Source organism: Aspergillus foveolatus (assembly GCF_047715535.1).
Source record: "Aspergillus foveolatus strain CBS 279.81 unplaced genomic scaffold BDW70scaffold_38, whole genome shotgun sequence".
Lineage (NCBI taxonomy): Eukaryota > Fungi > Ascomycota > Eurotiomycetes > Eurotiales > Aspergillaceae > Aspergillus > Aspergillus foveolatus.
Genome location: NW_027396102.1, coordinates 49,477 through 67,258, shown reverse-complemented (window position 1 = coordinate 67,258; position 17,782 = coordinate 49,477). Strand labels below are relative to the sequence as shown.

Below are 17,782 nucleotides of genomic sequence, written 5' to 3'. Positions count from 1 at the left end.
GCTTGTTCTTCATGTAGCACAGTGGAGGGTCAGTTCAGCTGTTTGAGTCCAGAGGATCGATGAGAATTATTGTCACTCGTCAGTCGTCAGCCTGTTATTATTGATAGGAGGGTGTGTTTATGAAGAAAACCATCTGAATACGCTGGACTTGCTCCACTGGGCGGTATTTACTGTGCTCCGAGTAGTCATTTCGCAGCTCATTCTGTATACAACCCAGGAAGGTATAGCAAGCATAATAAGATGCAGGCGGCCGATTCCAGTCACCGCCTGCCAGCTCATGCTCCCCTCAGATTTGCTGGCATCCCCATATGAAGTGCACTCGCACTTGCAGTCTCCAGCTTTTCCGCTCTCGCTCTCTTCTCTTCTCTTTAAGGAACCCAGTTCTGCATGTCATCCGCTCAGCTCCCCGCTCGGTAGCAACTCGCCACTTGTCGCGCTGTCCTGCACTCGGTCGGAGTTTACCCCGTCTGCTTGGTCAGATAGAGAGTGCAGCTTGTATATACACTGCCAATAAGAGCCCGCCCTGCTTTAGCCTCCTCTGACTGCCATTTGTCTTTCTCACTTATTATTATTGTCCCTTCCGCCTCTGGTTTCATCCCATCTCCTCTGCCCTTTGCTCCTCTACTTCTCCTTCTCTCTCTCTCTCTCTCTCTCTCTCTCGCCCTCTCCCCGCTCCCGTCGCATCAACCTCACCCTGGAGACTCTCACCGTGTCGACTCGACTGCCTTCCAGTCCAGACCCTCATGAAACCCGTCCGTCGCCGTCTACGCCCTCTCTAGAGGAGCCATGTGATAACGCTAATCGACAACCCCCATTATTTCCTCCCGCCCTTTCTGAGCCATCCAAGCCAAGCGGTCCACTACTGACGACTGCCCATGGCAACAACATCATGTTCGATGCCCAATCCAATGGTCTTTCATCCCCCTTGGCTTTTATGAGCAGTACGTGCTTTTTTCACTAATCATTTCCTTTGATTTTGCGCATCTTATTGGAACCATCCATCTGCATTTCCGCCCCCCTTTTTCGGCGATAAGCTCGCCTTTGGGCATGAACTTCTCCCTGCGACGACTGCGCAATGTTCAACTCCTAACGCTTTTCTACTGCTTTATCATCAGACCTGCTCCCCGCCGCTCTTAAAACGACCCGGCCATGTGAACCTGCACCTCCTGGCGCTGACGTGACTGCCAGCATGTCTCATGTGCAGCTATCCCCGCGCTCGAGTTCGAGTCACATCACAGGTGAGTCTGGAGACTCGGACCGCTCGAGTTGGCGGTACATTTCAACACCCATTTCTTCCGAGGATGAAACAGCATCTAGCGGGAAACCCGTTCCCATGTCGGTGGAAGAGCGCCCCAAGGTTTCCTTCGAGGAGTTGGCCGGTCGTTACCGCTACAACCAGCACAAGCAAGCGCGCAGGAGAAAATTGGAACAGCGCCTCCATGCTACCAAGGTGTCAATAGGTGTCTCAGCGCGCCTGCTCCGTCTTGGAGCTGCCGTCCGACGAGGATTGGTTGACAGACTCAAGCACGACGACAAGGCCAATTTCATCGCTCTCTACCACACAATGGTTGATCTTCAGGAACCTTGTTCTTTGGTGGCCCAACGCTACCTTTGCCAGCCCGACGATTCGGCGGATTGGCCAAGCTCTCGCGAGTCTGCCTTTGACCGCGCTCCGGATTTCTTCTGTCAGCTGAGCCCCCAGTCGCAGGCCGACCTTCTTGATATTTTGCAATCTGTCCGGACGGATCCCCAGTTTGTGTTTGAGAAACTCTGCAGCTTGACTCCTATGCAGCTGTCTGCTTTGATATCTTCCTCTGTTTCCTCTTGGGAGGTCGGCGGTGATTCGTTCCCAGCTTCGTCCCGTTCCAGGATTCCAAGTCTGAGTTCGAAAACTGTCCCTGCATCTGGCATTCCATTCAAGGACCGTGTTTTGGCATTTGAAAGAACGGATCCCCTGTCTACCTTGCTGTTCAATGTCTATGCAGCTTCCCTGGACTCGGACGCCGCGGAGGCACAGCTACGTTTGGATATGTGGTCCTCGGTCTGCGCGAAGCTCATTGCCGACGGTGCTAACAGATCGTACGCTCTGATCGACCACATCCTGACGCTCTGGGCCACTGGTAGTGACTGGAAAGCGAAGCCCAAGTTTGAGCTTTATTTGATGGACATCCTTCAAACTGGTGCATTCCTCTTGGAGCATATAGAGCCCCCGCCCGGCTATGATATGGACCCAATAGACCCATTAAGAACTGAGGTTGCAGAGGAATATTTCGCTTCCACCGTGGACGCATTGCTCGAACTTTTAGATGATCCGGATGCCGGTTTACCCCGGTCAATTGTACAATTGGGAAAGGCCATTATGCAGAAGTTAGACCGCCAGGACTGTCGTGACCGCTTTTTGGATTTCTTATTTGGACAGTGGTTCTTTCCCAAGTTCCTCTATGGAGCTCTAACCTATCCCGAGGTTAGTGCTATCTCCAATATTCCAATTGGCATTCGTTGACCACCTTAATAGGGCCACGACCTTTTACTTGATTTTTATATCAAGAAAGATGCAAGAGACAAGCTGCTGGGTCAAGTCGGCTACCAAGCTTACATGCAGGCCCTTGCGGTCCTCCGCCCGATGTGCGTCTTTGACATGAAGTTCATCGCCGTGGTTTCTTGCTAATGATAATAATCGCTAACAAATATTTACCAGGCATCAATACCCCATGGCCCGTCCTACGGTCAGGCAGCATTTTGAGAACATGCTTAACCATGTTACTCGCGACGGTACTAGCAAGGCCACCACTATTTCACCTGGGACTCCTGCGGCATTCCCTAACGAGCCAGCTCCCTCTACGGCATTTTTGATGCTTTCTAATGCAGACGTTCTTACTTTGTTGAATGCTCTCTTTCCCACCGCCCCTTCCCCGGCGTACACCCAGTCGCCCTCCTCAGGACTTTCATTATCGCCTCTTGGATCACAACCGGACAAGCATGGCATATCTACGTTTGAACCAGGGTTCTATCGCGGATCTGTACCCTTCTCCCCTCGGCCAGCTTTCTCCACGAAGAATTCTCTCCCCACGGATGTGCATTTCTTCTCGACACAGGAGAGCAATATCAGCTCAAAGGCTGACAGAATTCGGTTCGAGTTGTCTGACCTAGGCGAGCATGACACGCGCACTCATCTGGAACCCCCTACAGCCGAGGAATGGACACTCTTCACCGTCTCGCGAAATGAAATGCGCCTAGCCTGGGGCCTGTTTCCAGATAGTCAAACCAACGCTTCGGAGAGCTTTCCTGCCGATGATGGCAGCCCGTCCAACTTAGGCACAGAAGACAATTTTGAAGCGCTGCAGACAGCTATTGTGAAGCTCATTCTAGAACATCCCGCGGACGACCGTGTTGAGTCACAGTTGCCCCGGCGCTCCCCGCAGACACATGCTCTGTCACTCAAAGACCGATTTAATAGCGCCATGGCATACTGCCATCAGAAATCCGATTTTATTGGAGCCCATTACTGGTGGAATGCTGCTCGGTTGCTACGCCGCAGTGTCGCTAACTCTTCCATCCAACCCGTCGATGACTCCTGGATCCTGGGACCAATGCACTCCGCTTGCGTCCGCTCTCTCCAAGCATCTAGCTCTGTCATCGAGCGCTGCGAAGCTGATTTTGTCGCTATCGACTGCCATACTCGACGGCTTCAGAGCACGGTCAAGGATATGATGAAAACTATGGCGAGACTTCGAAACAAGATGTGGTACATGACTGACGTGAGAAACTCTAGACGCTATGAAGAAGCCAAGCATGTTGCTCTCGCGCTGAAGACCATGCCGTACGCTCACAGATATGCTCAGAACGATGCTCGATCTCGTAATGGCGCTAGATCATTCGGTGGAACATTACTACAAAAACCCGAATTACAAATCATGAACGTCATGAAAGCTCCCAGTAGCCAAGCAGGCCCGACCAAGCTTGCAGATGAACAAGTTGAATTAATCCGAAAGTGGTTGGCCCATAACAACATCGACAACTTCTGCAAAGGTGAAGAAAGAATTCACCGCTTCTGCTATGAGGTCGGGACAAGTATCAACCGTCTGGTTGGAGAAACCATGGCAGAGACACCAGTGCTATGGGCCAGTGAACTGTTCCACAAAGAACGAACCAAATATGAAGGATCCAGTAACCGAGGTTTTTTTAGCCTTACATCCAGCCTGCGGTCATTTAGCGGGGCCGGTGATGACTCTGTCAACCCTGCGTCCTCATTTGCAAGCACTGTCCATCGTCCGCAAGAAACTTCAAGACAGGACCCCCCTCGGCTAAACCTCAAACCTTCTTTCCAGAGCCTTGATTCCGATCGATGGAGGTCACAAGCGGCTGGCACAGACACGTCGTCCATCCTTGGTGATAGAGCGCCATCCACAACTACCGGGGACTCATGCAGCACCTTCTGGTCAACCCCGCCTCCGCATGCTCATTACCCCCCCAGCGCGTCCAGTCTCTACTCTCGCCCTCCGTCTATGCTTAGCGACACTGCTGTGCAGCAACCTCGACGTTCTGATCGGAAATCAAATGGCAAGACTGTGTTCCTGAATGACATAAGGAAAACCTTGACAAGCTTACTTCTAAGCGACCTTGGTTCGCCGGTATGGAGTTGTGGAACTGAAACAGACGCTTGGTTTAGCAATGTACTCGATCAGAAGAGGATCCAAACTCAGATGAGGAAAAGATCTCGCATTCAACGTTTCTATGCTGAGTGTGATGAACGACCGGCCCGTCCGTTGACTCCTCGCGTCCCGTCCTCCCGGAGGAGCAGATCTCTTGACCCTTCTATTCGGGAGACTAGAGATCGTTCTTTTACAGAGACTGTAGATGTCAAATCTACTAGTATGGAGGGAAATGCTCCGTTTTCATATAGGACTGTCTTTCGTCGCCTTCTCGACGTCTTCTCCCGTCATGGGAATCCGTTTATCAAGCTTGACGCACTTCGAGACCTTCGAAGCTTGGTTATTGCATCGATCACCACCGCCAACGATGATCAAGTTTTATCTCCCTCTGCAACTGGTTCGCCTTATAGAAGACGCATGTCAGTAATCCACAGGAAGCGCAATGCGCGAAGCAGTTTCTCCGAGCCTCGTTCTCGCCGCCCACCTGAAAAGGACCCCTTGCTCACGCCGACTTCTCCTCCTGCCGAGTCTATTATCTTTGATTCGCGGCCATCTGACTATTCACTACCTACCGAGAAGCAGATCGTTGAAGCACTCCGAGAAATCATCCTCGACATGAAGCCGAAGACTCTGTTCCGCGATCTTCAATTCATCTCGGCGTTTGTCCCTATCGACACTTTAAACAAAACGGACAGCGGTACTGCCTTCCTGCAATTTGGACTCGCCGCACTAAGCTTGAAGGATGAGGTTTGCCATAGTATGGTGGAAATTGCGGATGAGATAGTTTCCCAAGAACTAACCCGTCGTCATCCTGCACACATATTGGATGTGCATTCTCGCGTAGGTGATCCAATGAAGGATGCTGCCAACATGTGGATCATCACAGCAAAGGAAGGCCACCCAGTCGCTCAACGAGAGCTAGCAATTCTTTACCTGACCCACCCCGAACTTGTCCCCCGAGTCACTTTCCCCCTCACTCTATTAAGAGATACCTTCAAGGCGGAGATGATGTACCGCCGAGACAAGGACTCCAAATCGGACCCCCATACCATGTGCCTAGCACTGCACTGGATGCAGCTCTCGGCCAACGGGGGAGACGAGCTCGCGCGGAACCGGCTTCGTGAACGCGAGGAGTTCGAGTCTATTGCTTAATATTTTCTACTTCGTTTATTGATTCCACCTGCTCTTCCTTGTCTTTTTGATACCATTTCGGAAGCGAAGCCTTATGTTTGGTGATTCCGTGCTACTTTTCCACTAATCTTGGAGCAGTGATTTTCTTCTCGCTATCTTTTGTTCTTGACATGTAGCTGTACTGGGATTTCGCTGTCAGAGCATGAGTTGTTTGTTACATTACAGCATACAAGGCTTGGCTTTGGGTGGCAATTTGGCTTCTATACCAGGAGTACCCTTTTTTTTTATTTTGCGAGTATTATACCTCATTGGGTCTTCGGAAAGCAATAAAGATGTTTGATTAAAGATATTGTAGCGTATGTGCTCTCGAGTCATAGAACATGCTTACCTAAGGTGGCACGACGTCATCCATCTCGCCCCACGTGCCAAATCAGACGAGCCAAACATGTGCTCCTCGACTTCGGCTCTGGCATCTCTCGATCCTAGGAGCGTTACTTTAGGTCATCAAGTACTTTCAGGCTGAGATAATACCCAAGTCCTTCTGATTCCTTGGTCATCTGCCTGAGCTGTGGCTACAGTACCTGTTTTGCGAGTCAGGAGGGTGAATGCGACCTGATTTCAGCTCTGCGGTTAGACCTTCAGCTGACTTGGGCTCTGGTATATAGGTACAAACAGGTCATCGCGCGCTTCCCCGATCCTGCTTCCCCTGCTTATAGATCTCCTGTTCCATTCGTCAGCTTATCCATCTTTCCGTTGGTTGTAAATTGAACGGACAAGGGTCGACAGGAAACAATCCTTTCCGTGGCTCGACTATACACACCCCGCTTCACCTTGATAGAATGGCACAGAACGCCGAAGCGACTCCAAAGAGACCTAAGGGTAAATATCATCTCATACCTATATGGCCGTTGATATTCATTCCACAATACTTAACTAACGCGCTTTTAGGTATTCTCAAGAACTCTAGTTCTCAACAGCTACTCCACGTTGCACCTAATGACTCTCACCATACGCCCTCTCCACCGCCGGCAGATTTTAAGGAACTTACATTGCAAAATACCCTTGTAAACGCAGGTCGTCGTCCTTCCGCCTCCTCGCGCCGCACTTCTCTCGCCAGCGCCCACGGCCACCATGACGACGTCTCGCCCCGCCTTAAGTGGGACGAGGCCAACCTGTACCTAACGGAGCAGGAGAAGACGGCGAAGATGAAGATCGATGAGCCCAAGACCCCGTATGCCCCGCGCTATGATCCCACCGAGGATGAGGAGGAGATGAGGCTTGCAGAAGCGCAGGAGAGCCTGATTAATGCGCAGGGCGTTGTTGTGGATGAGCTAGACAAGAATAAGAAAGGCTCTTCGCCAGCCTCACACAAGAAGGTTTCCGAAGATGACATTCCTGAACTGGAGTTGGGAGAGCCCGAGGAGGAGATTTCACACGGGGCGCATCTTGGAGCTGGCGATAGAATTACGCGTGCGCGCAGCTTGAGTAGTGAGTCTGGTCGCAGTGATAGGCATGTCGTTGTTGGTGCGGATGCCAGCGAGGCCAACGGGGATATGCGCTTGTCGCCTGAAGAAGCGCAGGAGAAGCATCGGCAGTTTGAGGAGCAGCGGAAAAAGCATTATGAGATGCGAAATATCAAAGAGCTTCTAGCGTATGTCTCCGCCCCCTTTTCTCCTCAAAGTGTGTACTCATGCTGACCATGACAGGCACCACGAGGACTTGGACGAAATGGACGATGACGACGACGAAGGAGCATCGAGCTCTGCTGCTCCGCCTCCCATGCCGCAGATTCCGCAGCAATATGTGAACGGAGGCAAGTGAGCCTTCGATAATAATGCCGCCAAAACCTGAGATTGACTTTCCTCTTGTATATTCCCGAGCGCTTTGAGTTATGTTGACAAGCAGACGAGTGATGAATAAGTGTCGTTTTTTCAAGATACTTATCTATGTGGCTTGATTTTCTCCTGCTTCCTGAATAATTTCGATAGATCTTGCTCTCCCTGTTGAGCACAGTTGACATTTGCATTTCAAATATACAAGGTCAACGATGTTATCCACAATTATTTTGCGATGAATCACAGGAGCTACGTATTGATCTACCTATATATAGCCCGTGGGTCTAGCTATAATAATGACAGCTTGGCACTCAGGAGAGGAGGGCCTGTAGCCTGTCGCAACAAAATTCACAAATCATGAGGGATCGTACGACCGGATCCATGAGACTAGTCTTGAAAAAGAAGTGGTCTAGATGTGATAGATAGATTTGTATGACTCAATGAGTAGAGTTTGATACCTAGTTTCGCTCCTGAAGCGGGAGTTGTGTTTTGTTTGTGCTCCTCCCCGGCTTGCTCCTGCATCTTCCTCTCTTTCTCTAAACTTCTCCTCTTCCACATCTTACCGTCTCGAATCCATCCTTGTTATCGATCTTATATCTACTTCTTCTCATTCAGCTTAATTTGCGACCATGGCCGAGCAGGCAAAACTACCAGATCAGGCCCAGCCAGTTCCTGAGACCCAGGTCCCGGACACCGGCAAGCCTGAGCAGCAGCCCACCGCTACCGAGTCCGCGCCTGCACCGGAACCTGCCACTACAGAGCCCACCACTGCTGCAACTGCTCCTTCAGCTTTATATGGTACCGGAGAAACCTCCCCTGCTGCTCCTGAGCCCGCTGCTGCGCCAGTAGCAGCCGCAGCTGCAGCTCCAGCTCCAGGGCCTACCAAGTCCGAACCGCAGCCCGCGAAGAACGACGAGCCCGCTAAGCCTGAATACTTCACCAAAACTCCTGCACTCGAGCAGTTCTTCGATCGTCTCCCTACCATTCTTTCCAATACCGGCCATCAGGAGATGTGGGGTGTACCCCTGAAGCATGAAGCTACCGATATCCCCACAATCAACGTCCTTATCAAATTCCTCCGAGCAAACGCCGGTGACCTTAAAGCCGCCGAGGATCAGCTAAGCAAGGCTTTGACGTGGCGCAAAGAGAACGACCCCATTGCTTTGGCTGATGCGTCAAAGAACAGCTATGATGCTTCTAAGTTCAAAGGGTTGGGATACCTGACTACCTATCAGCGCGAAGGGAAGGGTGATTTGGTTGTCACTTGGAATATCTATGGTTCTGTCAAGAAGTTTGACGAGACCTTCGGCGATATCACTGAGTATGTAACTTTCATTCCTTTTCCCCTCGAGACAGTTAGCTAATGGAAAGGTCAGGTTTATCAAGTGGCGCGCAGCTCTTATGGAGCTGGCTGTCCAGGAACTTAAGCTGGACCAGGCTACGTCAGTCATTGACTACAATGGCGAGGACCCGTATCAAATGATCCAAGTCCACGACTACCTAAATGTCAGCTTTCTCCGCATGAACCCGAACGTCAAGGCGGCAACCAAGAAGACCATTGACGTCTTCAGTACCGCTTACCCGGAGCTTCTGCGCGAAAAGTTCTTCGTCAATGTCCCAGCCATTATGGGCTGGATGTTTGCTGTAATGAAAGTGTTTGTCAACCAGAACACCGCCCGCAAGTTTCATCCCATTTCCAACGGCGCCAACCTCGCGAAGGAATTCCCTGCTGGTATGGCAGAAAAATTCCCCAAGGCTTATGGAGGTTCTGCTCCGGATTTGGAGAGCTCTGCGCGGACTGTTGCTCTTAAAGAAGTGAAGGAGGAAAAGAAGGAGGAACCGAAGGAGGGATCTACGGAGGAGCAGAAGCAGGAGCAGAAGAAGGAGGAGGAGCAGAAGGCGGAGTGATCACATCGACAATGTCGCGCTTCAGAGCTGGGTGGGGGGCTTGTTTGTGTTTGCGTCTCTTGCTACCATGATACCTCTTAGAATTGTTATTACAGGCGAGCGCGTGGAGATTTTCCAGACTGGCTTTTCTGTTGGATTCCTCGCCGCCTTTTTAGTTGTATACTTAATCTCTAATCAAGACCACTCCTGACTTTACAATGGTATGTGCTTGTTCAAATGTAGATTTTCATTTTGTACATTCGTACAAAACATTGACATTGTATGCTTTAGATGAGGCGAAACTGCATATTTCTGGATGGTGGCCGGGACATCATAAGCCCGGGCCTCACTCCGCCTTCTGGTCAGAATCCCGACAATTCAAGCTTCTACATAGAACAAAGCTCTTCCAAGTAACAATTACCTCTTCGTTGCCTTAATTCAGAGACCAGAATGCCTCTTACCCTCCGCGATTCGATCCCTCCCCCAATCTGATTGATTGATTTATTCGCCAACAGCGACCTTCATTCCTCATCCCCGTCACGTCACTCGACCTTCAACATCTATACCAAAACCAACCCTCAACTGCTACAAAATGTCTGTTTGGAACCCAGACAATATCCGTGACGTTGCCGAATCCGTCGGTATTGTCAACCTCAACAACGATGTCACAGAGAACCTCGCGCGGGACGTTGAGTACCGCATCGCACAGGTGCTGGAAGAAGCACTAAAGTTCATGCGTCACAGCCGCCGCACGCTGCTCACGACACAAGATATTGCGCTGGCATTGCGCGTGCTAGATGTCGAGCCGCTGTATGGGTATGAGACAACAAGACCGTTGAAGTTCGGCGAGGCGAGCCTGGGACCCGGCCAGCCACTTTTTTACGTCGAGGATGAGGAGGTGGATTTTGAGAAGTTGATTAATGCGCCGTTGCCGAGAGTGCCGAGGGAAATTAGTTTTACTGGTACCTACTCCTCTTCTTGCCTGGTGTACTGCTTGGTATGGGTTGCTGATGGCTAACCTACGGTCCTGCTATTTAGCACACTGGCTCGCAGTCGAAGGCGTACAACCGTCTATACCGCAAAACCCGACGGCAGCAGATTCGCGTAATCTTGAACTAATGTCCAAGGGCCCGAACGCCAACGCTACGCTGGCGGCTATGAGCGGGAATGGAAACGTCGCGGTTAAGCCGCTGGTCAAGCATGTCCTGTCTAAGGAGCTACAGCTCTACTTTGAGAAAGTCTGCAATGCGTTCCTGGACGAGTCGAGCGAGAAGTATCGAACATCGGGATATGCGAGCTTGCGCGAAGATCCGGGATTGCACCAGCTTGTTCCCTATTTCGTCCAATTTATATCGGAAAAGGTCACGCATGGCTTGAAGGATATTTTTGTTCTGACGCAGGTCATGCATATGGCTGAGGCATTGGTACAAAATAAGTCTCTTTATGTGGATCCTTATGTATGGCTTCTTCTCAAACTTATATTTCACAGTTTATACTGACGAACAACAGATCGCCTCCCTGGTCCCTCCCATCCTCACCTGCTTAATTGGCCGTCAACTTGGTGGCACCGCCGACCTTTCTGAACAATTCGCCCTCCGCGATCTCGCTGCCGCCCTCCTTGGCCTCATTGCAACCAAATACTCTCATTCCTCACACACTCTCAAACCCCGTCTCGCCCGCTCCTGCCTGAAAACCCTCCTCGACCCCTCCAAGCCCTTCGGCGCACACTACGGCGCTATCATCGGCCTCCACGCCGTCGGTGGATCTGAAGCCGTCCGCGTCCTCATTATACCTAATTTACCTACATACGGGAATCTACTGAAAGATGGCCTTGCTGATGATAGTGCACGACGCCCTGAGGCAGAAAAGGTCCTGGGCTTGCTGCTAGGTGTTCTGACAGCTCTGAAAGAGGAAAAGCCTGTGCTGACAAATGGGCATGGGCCAGGGATGGTTAGTGAGGATATTAAGAGGAGGCTAGAGGGCAAATTGGGCACGTTCCTGGCGGAGAAGGTCGCGGAGTTGGGGGACGCGAGCGTTGCGCATGCTATTTTTTGATAGTAGACTTTCTATTCAAGTCTACTGGGCGAGACTACCTTTTGATTGGGGTAAATTTACGGAGGACGGGGCAGTTAGGACTGTGGTCATAATGACCATTACTTATTATACCAACAATACTAATGATTTTACGAGTCTTACTTATCGAGCTCCGCAATCCAACTGGAGGCCTATGAAACTGGTTGAGGTGTCATGACTTATACTTCTAGGGTTCTCCAGAGCGCTCCCACAGATCTTGCTAGGAAGTAAGAGCTTTACACCTTCGTCATGCAATAGCCAGGAGTGCTTTGTAAGTATTACTCATCAGCTCTGCTCAGTGAGTAGTTATCCTATTCATTTCATTATAGTATATGATATGCTATGCAGCGGGCCAACTGCGGGATTACTTTACGGCTGTGCTTAAATCATTGTTTGTTACATTCGCTGGACATTGTAAACTTCTCGCCGAACAAGATATTTTACAGAAGTATACCGTACTTATTTGCCCTGTACGCATTGCAACAACAGCCCTACCACATGATGCGAATGGAGGCGGCAGGCCATACCTAGCTGTACATGACAGCCCGTTCCCATAACACCTTGTAGATGTATTCAAAGTGCATTTTGGATTTGGCTCTCAGACCCGATACTCCTCGCACAATCTACAGTACTCTGATCTTCGAAATAGCGTGACTCTCGCCGAAGGCCGCAGTTTCCAACTAACATCGCCTCGTACGATTTCACCGTGCCCGTACTCAATACCCATTGCACCACAAGTATATGAAGCCAGGATGAACCTGTATCTTGGGTCCAAGTCCCCAATGATCAGCATAGCAAGTATGACAATGTACAAAGAACTATGGGGGATTCTTGGCTTTACGCAGCGCCTTAATGGCACAGTGTGGTTATGGGATATTCAACCTGATCTTCTTGGGATTTAATTAATTCAAGGATGAGTTTGCCAGGGCCCACGATTATTGATGGGCCTGCTGCGACTTAACAGGTTAAGAAGCCGGCGTCCTATCTTATTTGTGGCGGGAGGGGGACGTTGCGTAGCCTGCTGTGTTTTATCATCTCGCTAGAGTCTCACGGAGTAACAACTACACCTGACACTGACTGCGTCCTTTGGCCAGGCCATGGCCGACTATCACAACCTGACAGAAAACGCCTAAGTGAAGGGGGAATCACCCCGTCGGACAGTCGGGCATCGATGGGAAGCCTGACGGCGGGGAGTTTGTATGTAATCTCTAAGCGATAAAGCGGCGTCAAGACTCTTCACCGGTGGAGGAGAGGAGCGGAGAGAGCCGGGTGGAGGGACATTGACAGCTGGGGGCTCGAGAGATCGATCTGGATAGTAGGTTGCCTGGAGGGGGCTGATGTTGATCCGGGGAGACGTCATTGTCCCTGGCAGCCGACCGCCTGCTCTTCTATTTATACTTCGGTATGGTAACTGTCAAATAAATTACGCTCGCACGAGACCCAAATCGCCATATAAACTCCAGACCAGACCGACACTTCATCCCTAAGTCTAGTTGGATCTCCTTCCCTGTAGCTATACTGCTCTCTGTATCCCGATTTACTCCGTTTTATTCTCTTCTCCTAAATTTCTTACCGGCATTCTGCGTCTGCTAGCCCTCTGTCGGTCCATTCAACCCCTCAGCGCCCAACTGGAGCTGGTGTACTGTTACAGCCAGCCCAGCCCCACAAAAAATAGGAAAAAGACTTCAAAACCCAGCGCTGGCGACAACTTCTTGCTTTGACCTGCGCACCCCACGTTGGCCTGTTTTTCTTTTTTCCCTCAATCCTCTCCAGCGTCTCTCGTCTTTCGATCTGACTTGAGATTCTGACCACTGCTCTTATTCCTCTTGTCTGGAGCAATCTAGCAGATGTTCACAACTGTGGCGTCTCGCTCCATCGTGCTCGTTTAAGCCCGAATCAGTTCTGCCTTCCATGAACTCAGAGGACCTACTGCGATTCCTGTCCAAGCCTGCGAAGTAAGTCGACGCAATCTGCCTGGTTTCTGCTCTGGTGCTCAATTGCTTGAGCTGGTTCTTCATGGCCCCAGCTCTTCTGTTCGCGCCTTCTCTGCTTCGCCTTCTCTTGAGAGCACGCGACTGACTTCCGTCTACAGGCCCAGATAACACCCCTAAACAACGAATTTCTCCAGCTTTCTGTCTATTGTGAACTGTTGAGCAGATATCCTCGTCTGCTAGACCCGATACTCAACGGTATCGGTATCTTCAGCACGAGGCCCTACGCATAGCCCACCATTCCATTTTCTCGAGGTTTCTTCCTCCTCTCGCTCTCTTTTCGACCTCCCTAGCAACCCTTCGGGTTTTCTCGACATATATTCTCTTGGCTGAAGTGCCACTATCGCTCTCGATTTCTACAGGGCCTTCTCTTCTCAGGCGGACACTCCCCCCCTTGTTCGTCTGAGTCGCAGATAGTGCTTCTAGGCTTCCTTGTCTACGGTTGAGCGCTACACCAATTATCACATATAACATTCGTCAACTGTTTTAAAACCGAACAAAGCTTCTGCTTATACAATAAGAGATGGTCAACCTCATCCCCCAGCACTATACGCACTCGCCGTCCTCCTTCGCTGCGACGCCATCCTTGACAATCAACCATGAGGCGACTCAGGATCTAGACTCCACCAATGCCTTTGAAGGTACGTTCGTCTATTTTGAGCAACCGGACTTTGACTAACTATGTAGGTCCTGAGAAACTCCTGGAAGTCTGGTTTGCTGCGTCGCCCAAGGACCTGGGCACCTCGAACCCCCTCGGTCTGAAGGCGGTTTCAGAGGATGTTTGGAAGGAAATGCTGGATATCGTCAATTGCCAGGTGCTGTCCATTGTCTCGTCAGATGATGTGGATGCCTATCTCCTGTCGGAGTCTAGCATGTTCGTCTGGCCACACAAACTGATTCTCAAGACATGCGGCACTACCACCCTGCTGTCCGGACTGCCTCGCATCCTGGAAATCGCTGCTATGCATGGTGGCTTCCCCAAGTCCACTGCTCCTTCGTCTCGTGGAATTACCGTTGCAGCTGCTCCGTACCGCGTGTTTTACAGCCGTAAGAACTTCCTCTTCCCTGACCGTCAGCGCGGGCCTCACCGCAGCTGGAGAGATGAAGTTCGGTCTATGGACAAGCTCTTTTTGAACGGAAGCGCGTACATGATTGGCAAAATGAACGGCGAGCATTGGTACCTCTATCTCACCGAGCCTTACACTTCACTCACGCCTCCTGCTACTCCAACTGCAGACTCGGACGATGAGGTTACTCAGACCAAATTCATCCAGCTTCCCGACCGGTCTGATCTCGGCATGGGTGCGCAGGACGAAGCGTCAGATGAGACCCTCGAGGTGCTGATGACGGACTTGGATGAGGAGAGCGCGAAGCAGTTCTACTTAGACCACGCCACCAGCGTTGCTGAGAAACGCTACAGCAACTTTGAAAAAGATGATCACGTTGATGTGTTCAGCAACGGCTCCGACCTAGAGGTTGACGATGTCTCGTCTTCTCAAGGCAGCGGAATCCTGCCTGCGGAACTCACAACTGAAGGCCACGCTCTTGGCACCGTCGTTTCCGAGTCCTGCGGCCTTTCGGACGTGTATTCGAAGGACAAGTTCCCTGAATCGCGCATTGATGCCTACCTATTTACCCCTTGCGGATTCTCTGCGAACGGCGTGATTCCTTCTCCTGATGGTGGTAAAGGCACCCACTATTTCACCGTCCACGTGACGCCCGAGCCGCACTGCTCGTACGCTTCGTTCGAAACGAACGTGCCGCACTCGAGGAATGGTCAGACTTCCGCTGGTATCATCCAGCAAGTTGTCAACATTTTCAAGCCCGGTCGCTTCACTGTCACGGTCTTCGAGGCAAAGCCTGGAGTGGACGGTGAGTGGGACGCAGACAAAGAAGCTCGGTACATTGAGCGACAAGCGGCTCGTCGTGTTTCTAAGGGTGAGAATGTGGAGGGATATAAGCGGGTTGACCGCATCGTGCATGATCTCCACGGATACGACCTGGTGTTCCGTTACTACGAACGCTTGGATTGGAAGGGGGGGGCCCCTCGGCTCGGTGAAGAGGTCATTGCCTAATTATGATCGCTAATCTAATGCTAATTGCCATTGTTAGTTGATTTGTTAGTGTCTGCTTCTCAATTTCATGTCTTTTGTTGCCAGCGATGTTAGTTAGTTTCGCTCCTTATGAGAGTGTGTCCAAAATCGATTTCGGGTTCAATTTGTCTACTCTTTCCTATTACTGCAGCTCTAATTCAAGGCATTAATTACGAGAACCTATCCCTGTTCAATGCTATGATTATGGCTTATTCGCCCTTCAGCTCATCCTCGGCGTTGACTGGCACATACAAGAATCCTGATGTACCAAGCAACAACCACCGAGCCATAGTAGGGAAAATTATACGTAACCTAATAACTGCTTGCCATCCCTCCACATATAGGTCATATTTGTCCAGCAGTCAGTTACTCAAGAATAGCGGGTTTCCTTAATCCTCTCCAGTCACCACCTTTTCCTTTGTTTGCGTCAATCACGGGAACCTGCAAAAATTCAATCGCAACTTGCTAGACCTGCTTATAATATCAATATGATAGAGAACAAATACAGGGAAACCAAAAAGTATTGTTTATCAGAGTTTCGAACATATAGAGTTCGTATATACATAGAGCAGTGTACTAGTACGGCAGGCCAGGTCGGGCCGGAACATCTTGCTTCCATTTGATATGCGATCAGCTAGTTGCACCTCAAGGTTCCCTTCGAGACAACGCACGACCGCACCTATCAATTCAAGTATCTACCTTCGAATACTAGCACATCCGACGTCTTAATTTCAACTTGTCGTTAGGGTGCTATCATACCTCACTCCTTGCCTCACGCCGTCACCCACAAACTCTCACTTCGCAGCTCATTTCGCTCATAACTACACCACCTACTGAAGCCAGACATCATACGAATCAGCTCGTGCAACCGAGTCTAGAAACGAGTTACAAGAGAGCGCGAGAGCCACAAAATGTCCTCCCCACCACCAAACCCACCAAATCCGAACCCCCTAAAGCGCACCTCTATCTCCAGCGCCTCAACCGGCCATCAGTCCAAACGCCCTCGCATGCACCCCCTCCGTCAGACCTCCTTTCCCGTCGACCCCGATCTCCGAGCCTTCAGCGCAACCGCCACCAGCGATGCAGGCAGCGTGACAGGGAGCTTCACGGGAAGCGTAGGTGGTGCGAGCGCAGATGGCGTATTTAAACGCAAACGAGGCCGGAAGAGTAAAGCTGAAAAAGAGCGCGAGAGGGAGAGGGAACGCGAACAAGAGCGGGAACGTCAGAGGGATAGCGAGGATATGGTTAGTGTTGCAAGGGGCGGGGCAGCGAGTACAGCTGGTGGAGGCGCAGGGGGAAATAATGGGGGCGAAGATGGCGACGAGGAGGATGATTTTGATGACGAGGGGGATTTGTTAGGGAGAGAGGAGGGGGGAGAACGTGAGGATGTGGAAGGGGAGAGGAAGAATCTTGCGTAAGTATCTCCGCGCTCCTTTTCTTTTCTCGGATTTATCTGCGTTATGAACGAGAAACGCTAATGGGATTGTTGGTTCGTGATAGATTACTGGTGGATGCATTTAATCCGTTACAATCTGAGCGGTATGATTTGTTTAAACGGGCAAAATTAAGAAAGGAGACGCTGCGGCGGATCGTCAATCATGCGCTCTCACAGTCTGTCCCGGCCAGCGTGGTGACTACTATCAATGGGTTTACTAAGGTGTTTGCTGGAGAGATAATTGAAAAGGCACGAACAGTGCAGAAGGAGTGGGCCGAGGCACATGATCAAGCAGCATTGGCAAGGCTCGCTAACGAAGAAGCGGCGGCAGACGGAACAAGTGATGCTGCCGCCAATAATGAAGCTCATTCGGCAGTGAAACACGAGCCGGTAGACACGAACACGGACACGAACACAGCTGGTCCGTTTCGGGTTTCGGCACCTGGCGGAAGCGCCAGAGTAAGGCTTCCGCCCAACCCCCACCGCGGGCAGCTACTCCCTTCCCATCTCAGAGAAGCGCTCCGACGGTATAAACGAGACGGCGAGGGCGGGGGCGTCGGGTTCTCAGGGCTGAGTCTGGGGAATTTGGGGGTACGAGGGTCGGTTACCTGGAGTGCAGGCAGTGTTGGAGGACGGCGGCTGTTCCGATGATATATCTCTCAAACAATCATATTATACCCGACGT

General features: G+C 50.9%; 6 protein-coding genes across 6 annotated transcripts; all 6 read left to right on the top strand.

Moving 5' to 3' along the window:
• Window positions 1–866: 866 nt before the first annotated feature.
• BDW70DRAFT_79630 (uncharacterized protein) lies at window positions 867–5,903 on the top strand. The gene is made up of 3 exons (XM_073744883.1): window positions 867–2,464; window positions 2,516–2,625; window positions 2,699–5,903. The coding sequence occupies exons 1-3, from the start codon at window positions 1,190–1,192 to the stop codon at window positions 5,802–5,804; spliced, it is 4,491 nt and encodes a 1,496-aa protein (XP_073594283.1). The 5' UTR covers window positions 867–1,189; the 3' UTR covers window positions 5,805–5,903.
• Window positions 5,904–6,138: 235 nt separating this feature from the next.
• Window positions 6,139–8,022, top strand: BDW70DRAFT_139695 (PP1-complex regulatory subunit GLC8). The gene is made up of 4 exons (XM_073737460.1): window positions 6,139–6,384; window positions 6,449–6,662; window positions 6,732–7,434; window positions 7,490–8,022. The coding sequence occupies exons 2-4, from the start codon at window positions 6,623–6,625 to the stop codon at window positions 7,602–7,604; spliced, it is 858 nt and encodes a 285-aa protein (XP_073594282.1). The 5' UTR covers window positions 6,139–6,384; window positions 6,449–6,622; the 3' UTR covers window positions 7,605–8,022.
• A 41-nt stretch (window positions 8,023–8,063) lies between these two features.
• Window positions 8,064–9,744, top strand: sfh5 (CRAL/TRIO domain protein). The gene is made up of 2 exons (XM_073737459.1): window positions 8,064–8,939; window positions 8,995–9,744. Exons 1-2 carry the CDS (start codon window positions 8,248–8,250, stop codon window positions 9,524–9,526), a joined length of 1,224 nt encoding a protein of 407 aa, XP_073594281.1. The 5' UTR covers window positions 8,064–8,247; the 3' UTR covers window positions 9,527–9,744.
• A 160-nt stretch (window positions 9,745–9,904) lies between these two features.
• Window positions 9,905–11,720, top strand: BDW70DRAFT_139693 (TATA-binding protein-associated factor TAF6). The gene is made up of 3 exons (XM_073737458.1): window positions 9,905–10,467; window positions 10,544–10,962; window positions 11,015–11,720. The coding sequence occupies exons 1-3, from the start codon at window positions 10,098–10,100 to the stop codon at window positions 11,558–11,560; spliced, it is 1,335 nt and encodes a 444-aa protein (XP_073594280.1). The 5' UTR covers window positions 9,905–10,097; the 3' UTR covers window positions 11,561–11,720.
• A 1,980-nt stretch (window positions 11,721–13,700) lies between these two features.
• On the top strand, window positions 13,701–15,860 carry BDW70DRAFT_79589 (adenosylmethionine decarboxylase SPE2). Its single transcript, XM_073744882.1, has 2 exons — window positions 13,701–14,210; window positions 14,257–15,860. Exons 1-2 carry the CDS (start codon window positions 14,093–14,095, stop codon window positions 15,642–15,644), a joined length of 1,506 nt encoding a protein of 501 aa, XP_073594279.1. The 5' UTR covers window positions 13,701–14,092; the 3' UTR covers window positions 15,645–15,860.
• A 713-nt stretch (window positions 15,861–16,573) lies between these two features.
• BDW70DRAFT_161571 (transcription initiation factor TFIID subunit 11 family protein) lies at window positions 16,574–17,748 on the top strand (the record flags this gene model as incomplete). The annotated part of the gene is made up of 2 exons (XM_073740994.1): window positions 16,574–17,076; window positions 17,163–17,748. The coding sequence occupies 2 exons, from the start codon at window positions 16,574–16,576 to the stop codon at window positions 17,746–17,748; spliced, it is 1,089 nt and encodes a 362-aa protein (XP_073594278.1).
• Between the last annotated feature and the right edge of the window lie 34 nt (window positions 17,749–17,782).

Bases quoted from the DNA above. Each gene is read 5' to 3' on its own strand.
- BDW70DRAFT_79630 (XM_073744883.1), top strand. From the start codon at position 1,190: ATGTCTCATGTGCAGCTATCCCCGCGCTCGAGTTCGAGTCACATCACA. The intron at 2,465-2,515 runs GTTAGTGCTATC...CCACCTTAATAG, and splicing joins GAGCTCTAACCTATCCCGAG to GGCCACGACCTTTTACTTGA. The intron at 2,626-2,698 runs GTGCGTCTTTGA...AATATTTACCAG, and splicing joins CTTGCGGTCCTCCGCCCGAT to GCATCAATACCCCATGGCCC.
- BDW70DRAFT_139695 (XM_073737460.1), top strand. From the start codon at position 6,623: ATGGCACAGAACGCCGAAGCGACTCCAAAGAGACCTAAGG. The intron at 6,663-6,731 runs GTAAATATCATC...ACGCGCTTTTAG, and splicing joins GACTCCAAAGAGACCTAAGG to GTATTCTCAAGAACTCTAGT. The intron at 7,435-7,489 runs GTATGTCTCCGC...TGACCATGACAG, and splicing joins AATATCAAAGAGCTTCTAGC to GCACCACGAGGACTTGGACG.
- sfh5 (XM_073737459.1), top strand. From the start codon at position 8,248: ATGGCCGAGCAGGCAAAACTACCAGATCAGGCCCAGCCAGTTCCTGAG. The intron at 8,940-8,994 runs GTATGTAACTTT...TGGAAAGGTCAG, and splicing joins ACCTTCGGCGATATCACTGA to GTTTATCAAGTGGCGCGCAG.
- BDW70DRAFT_139693 (XM_073737458.1), top strand. From the start codon at position 10,098: ATGTCTGTTTGGAACCCAGACAATATCCGTGACGTTGCCGAATCCGTC. The intron at 10,468-10,543 runs GTACCTACTCCT...CCTGCTATTTAG, and splicing joins GAGGGAAATTAGTTTTACTG to CACACTGGCTCGCAGTCGAA. The intron at 10,963-11,014 runs GTATGGCTTCTT...GACGAACAACAG, and splicing joins CTCTTTATGTGGATCCTTAT to ATCGCCTCCCTGGTCCCTCC.
- BDW70DRAFT_79589 (XM_073744882.1), top strand. From the start codon at position 14,093: ATGGTCAACCTCATCCCCCAGCACTATACGCACTCGCCGTCCTCCTTC. The intron at 14,211-14,256 runs GTACGTTCGTCT...CTAACTATGTAG, and splicing joins CTCCACCAATGCCTTTGAAG to GTCCTGAGAAACTCCTGGAA.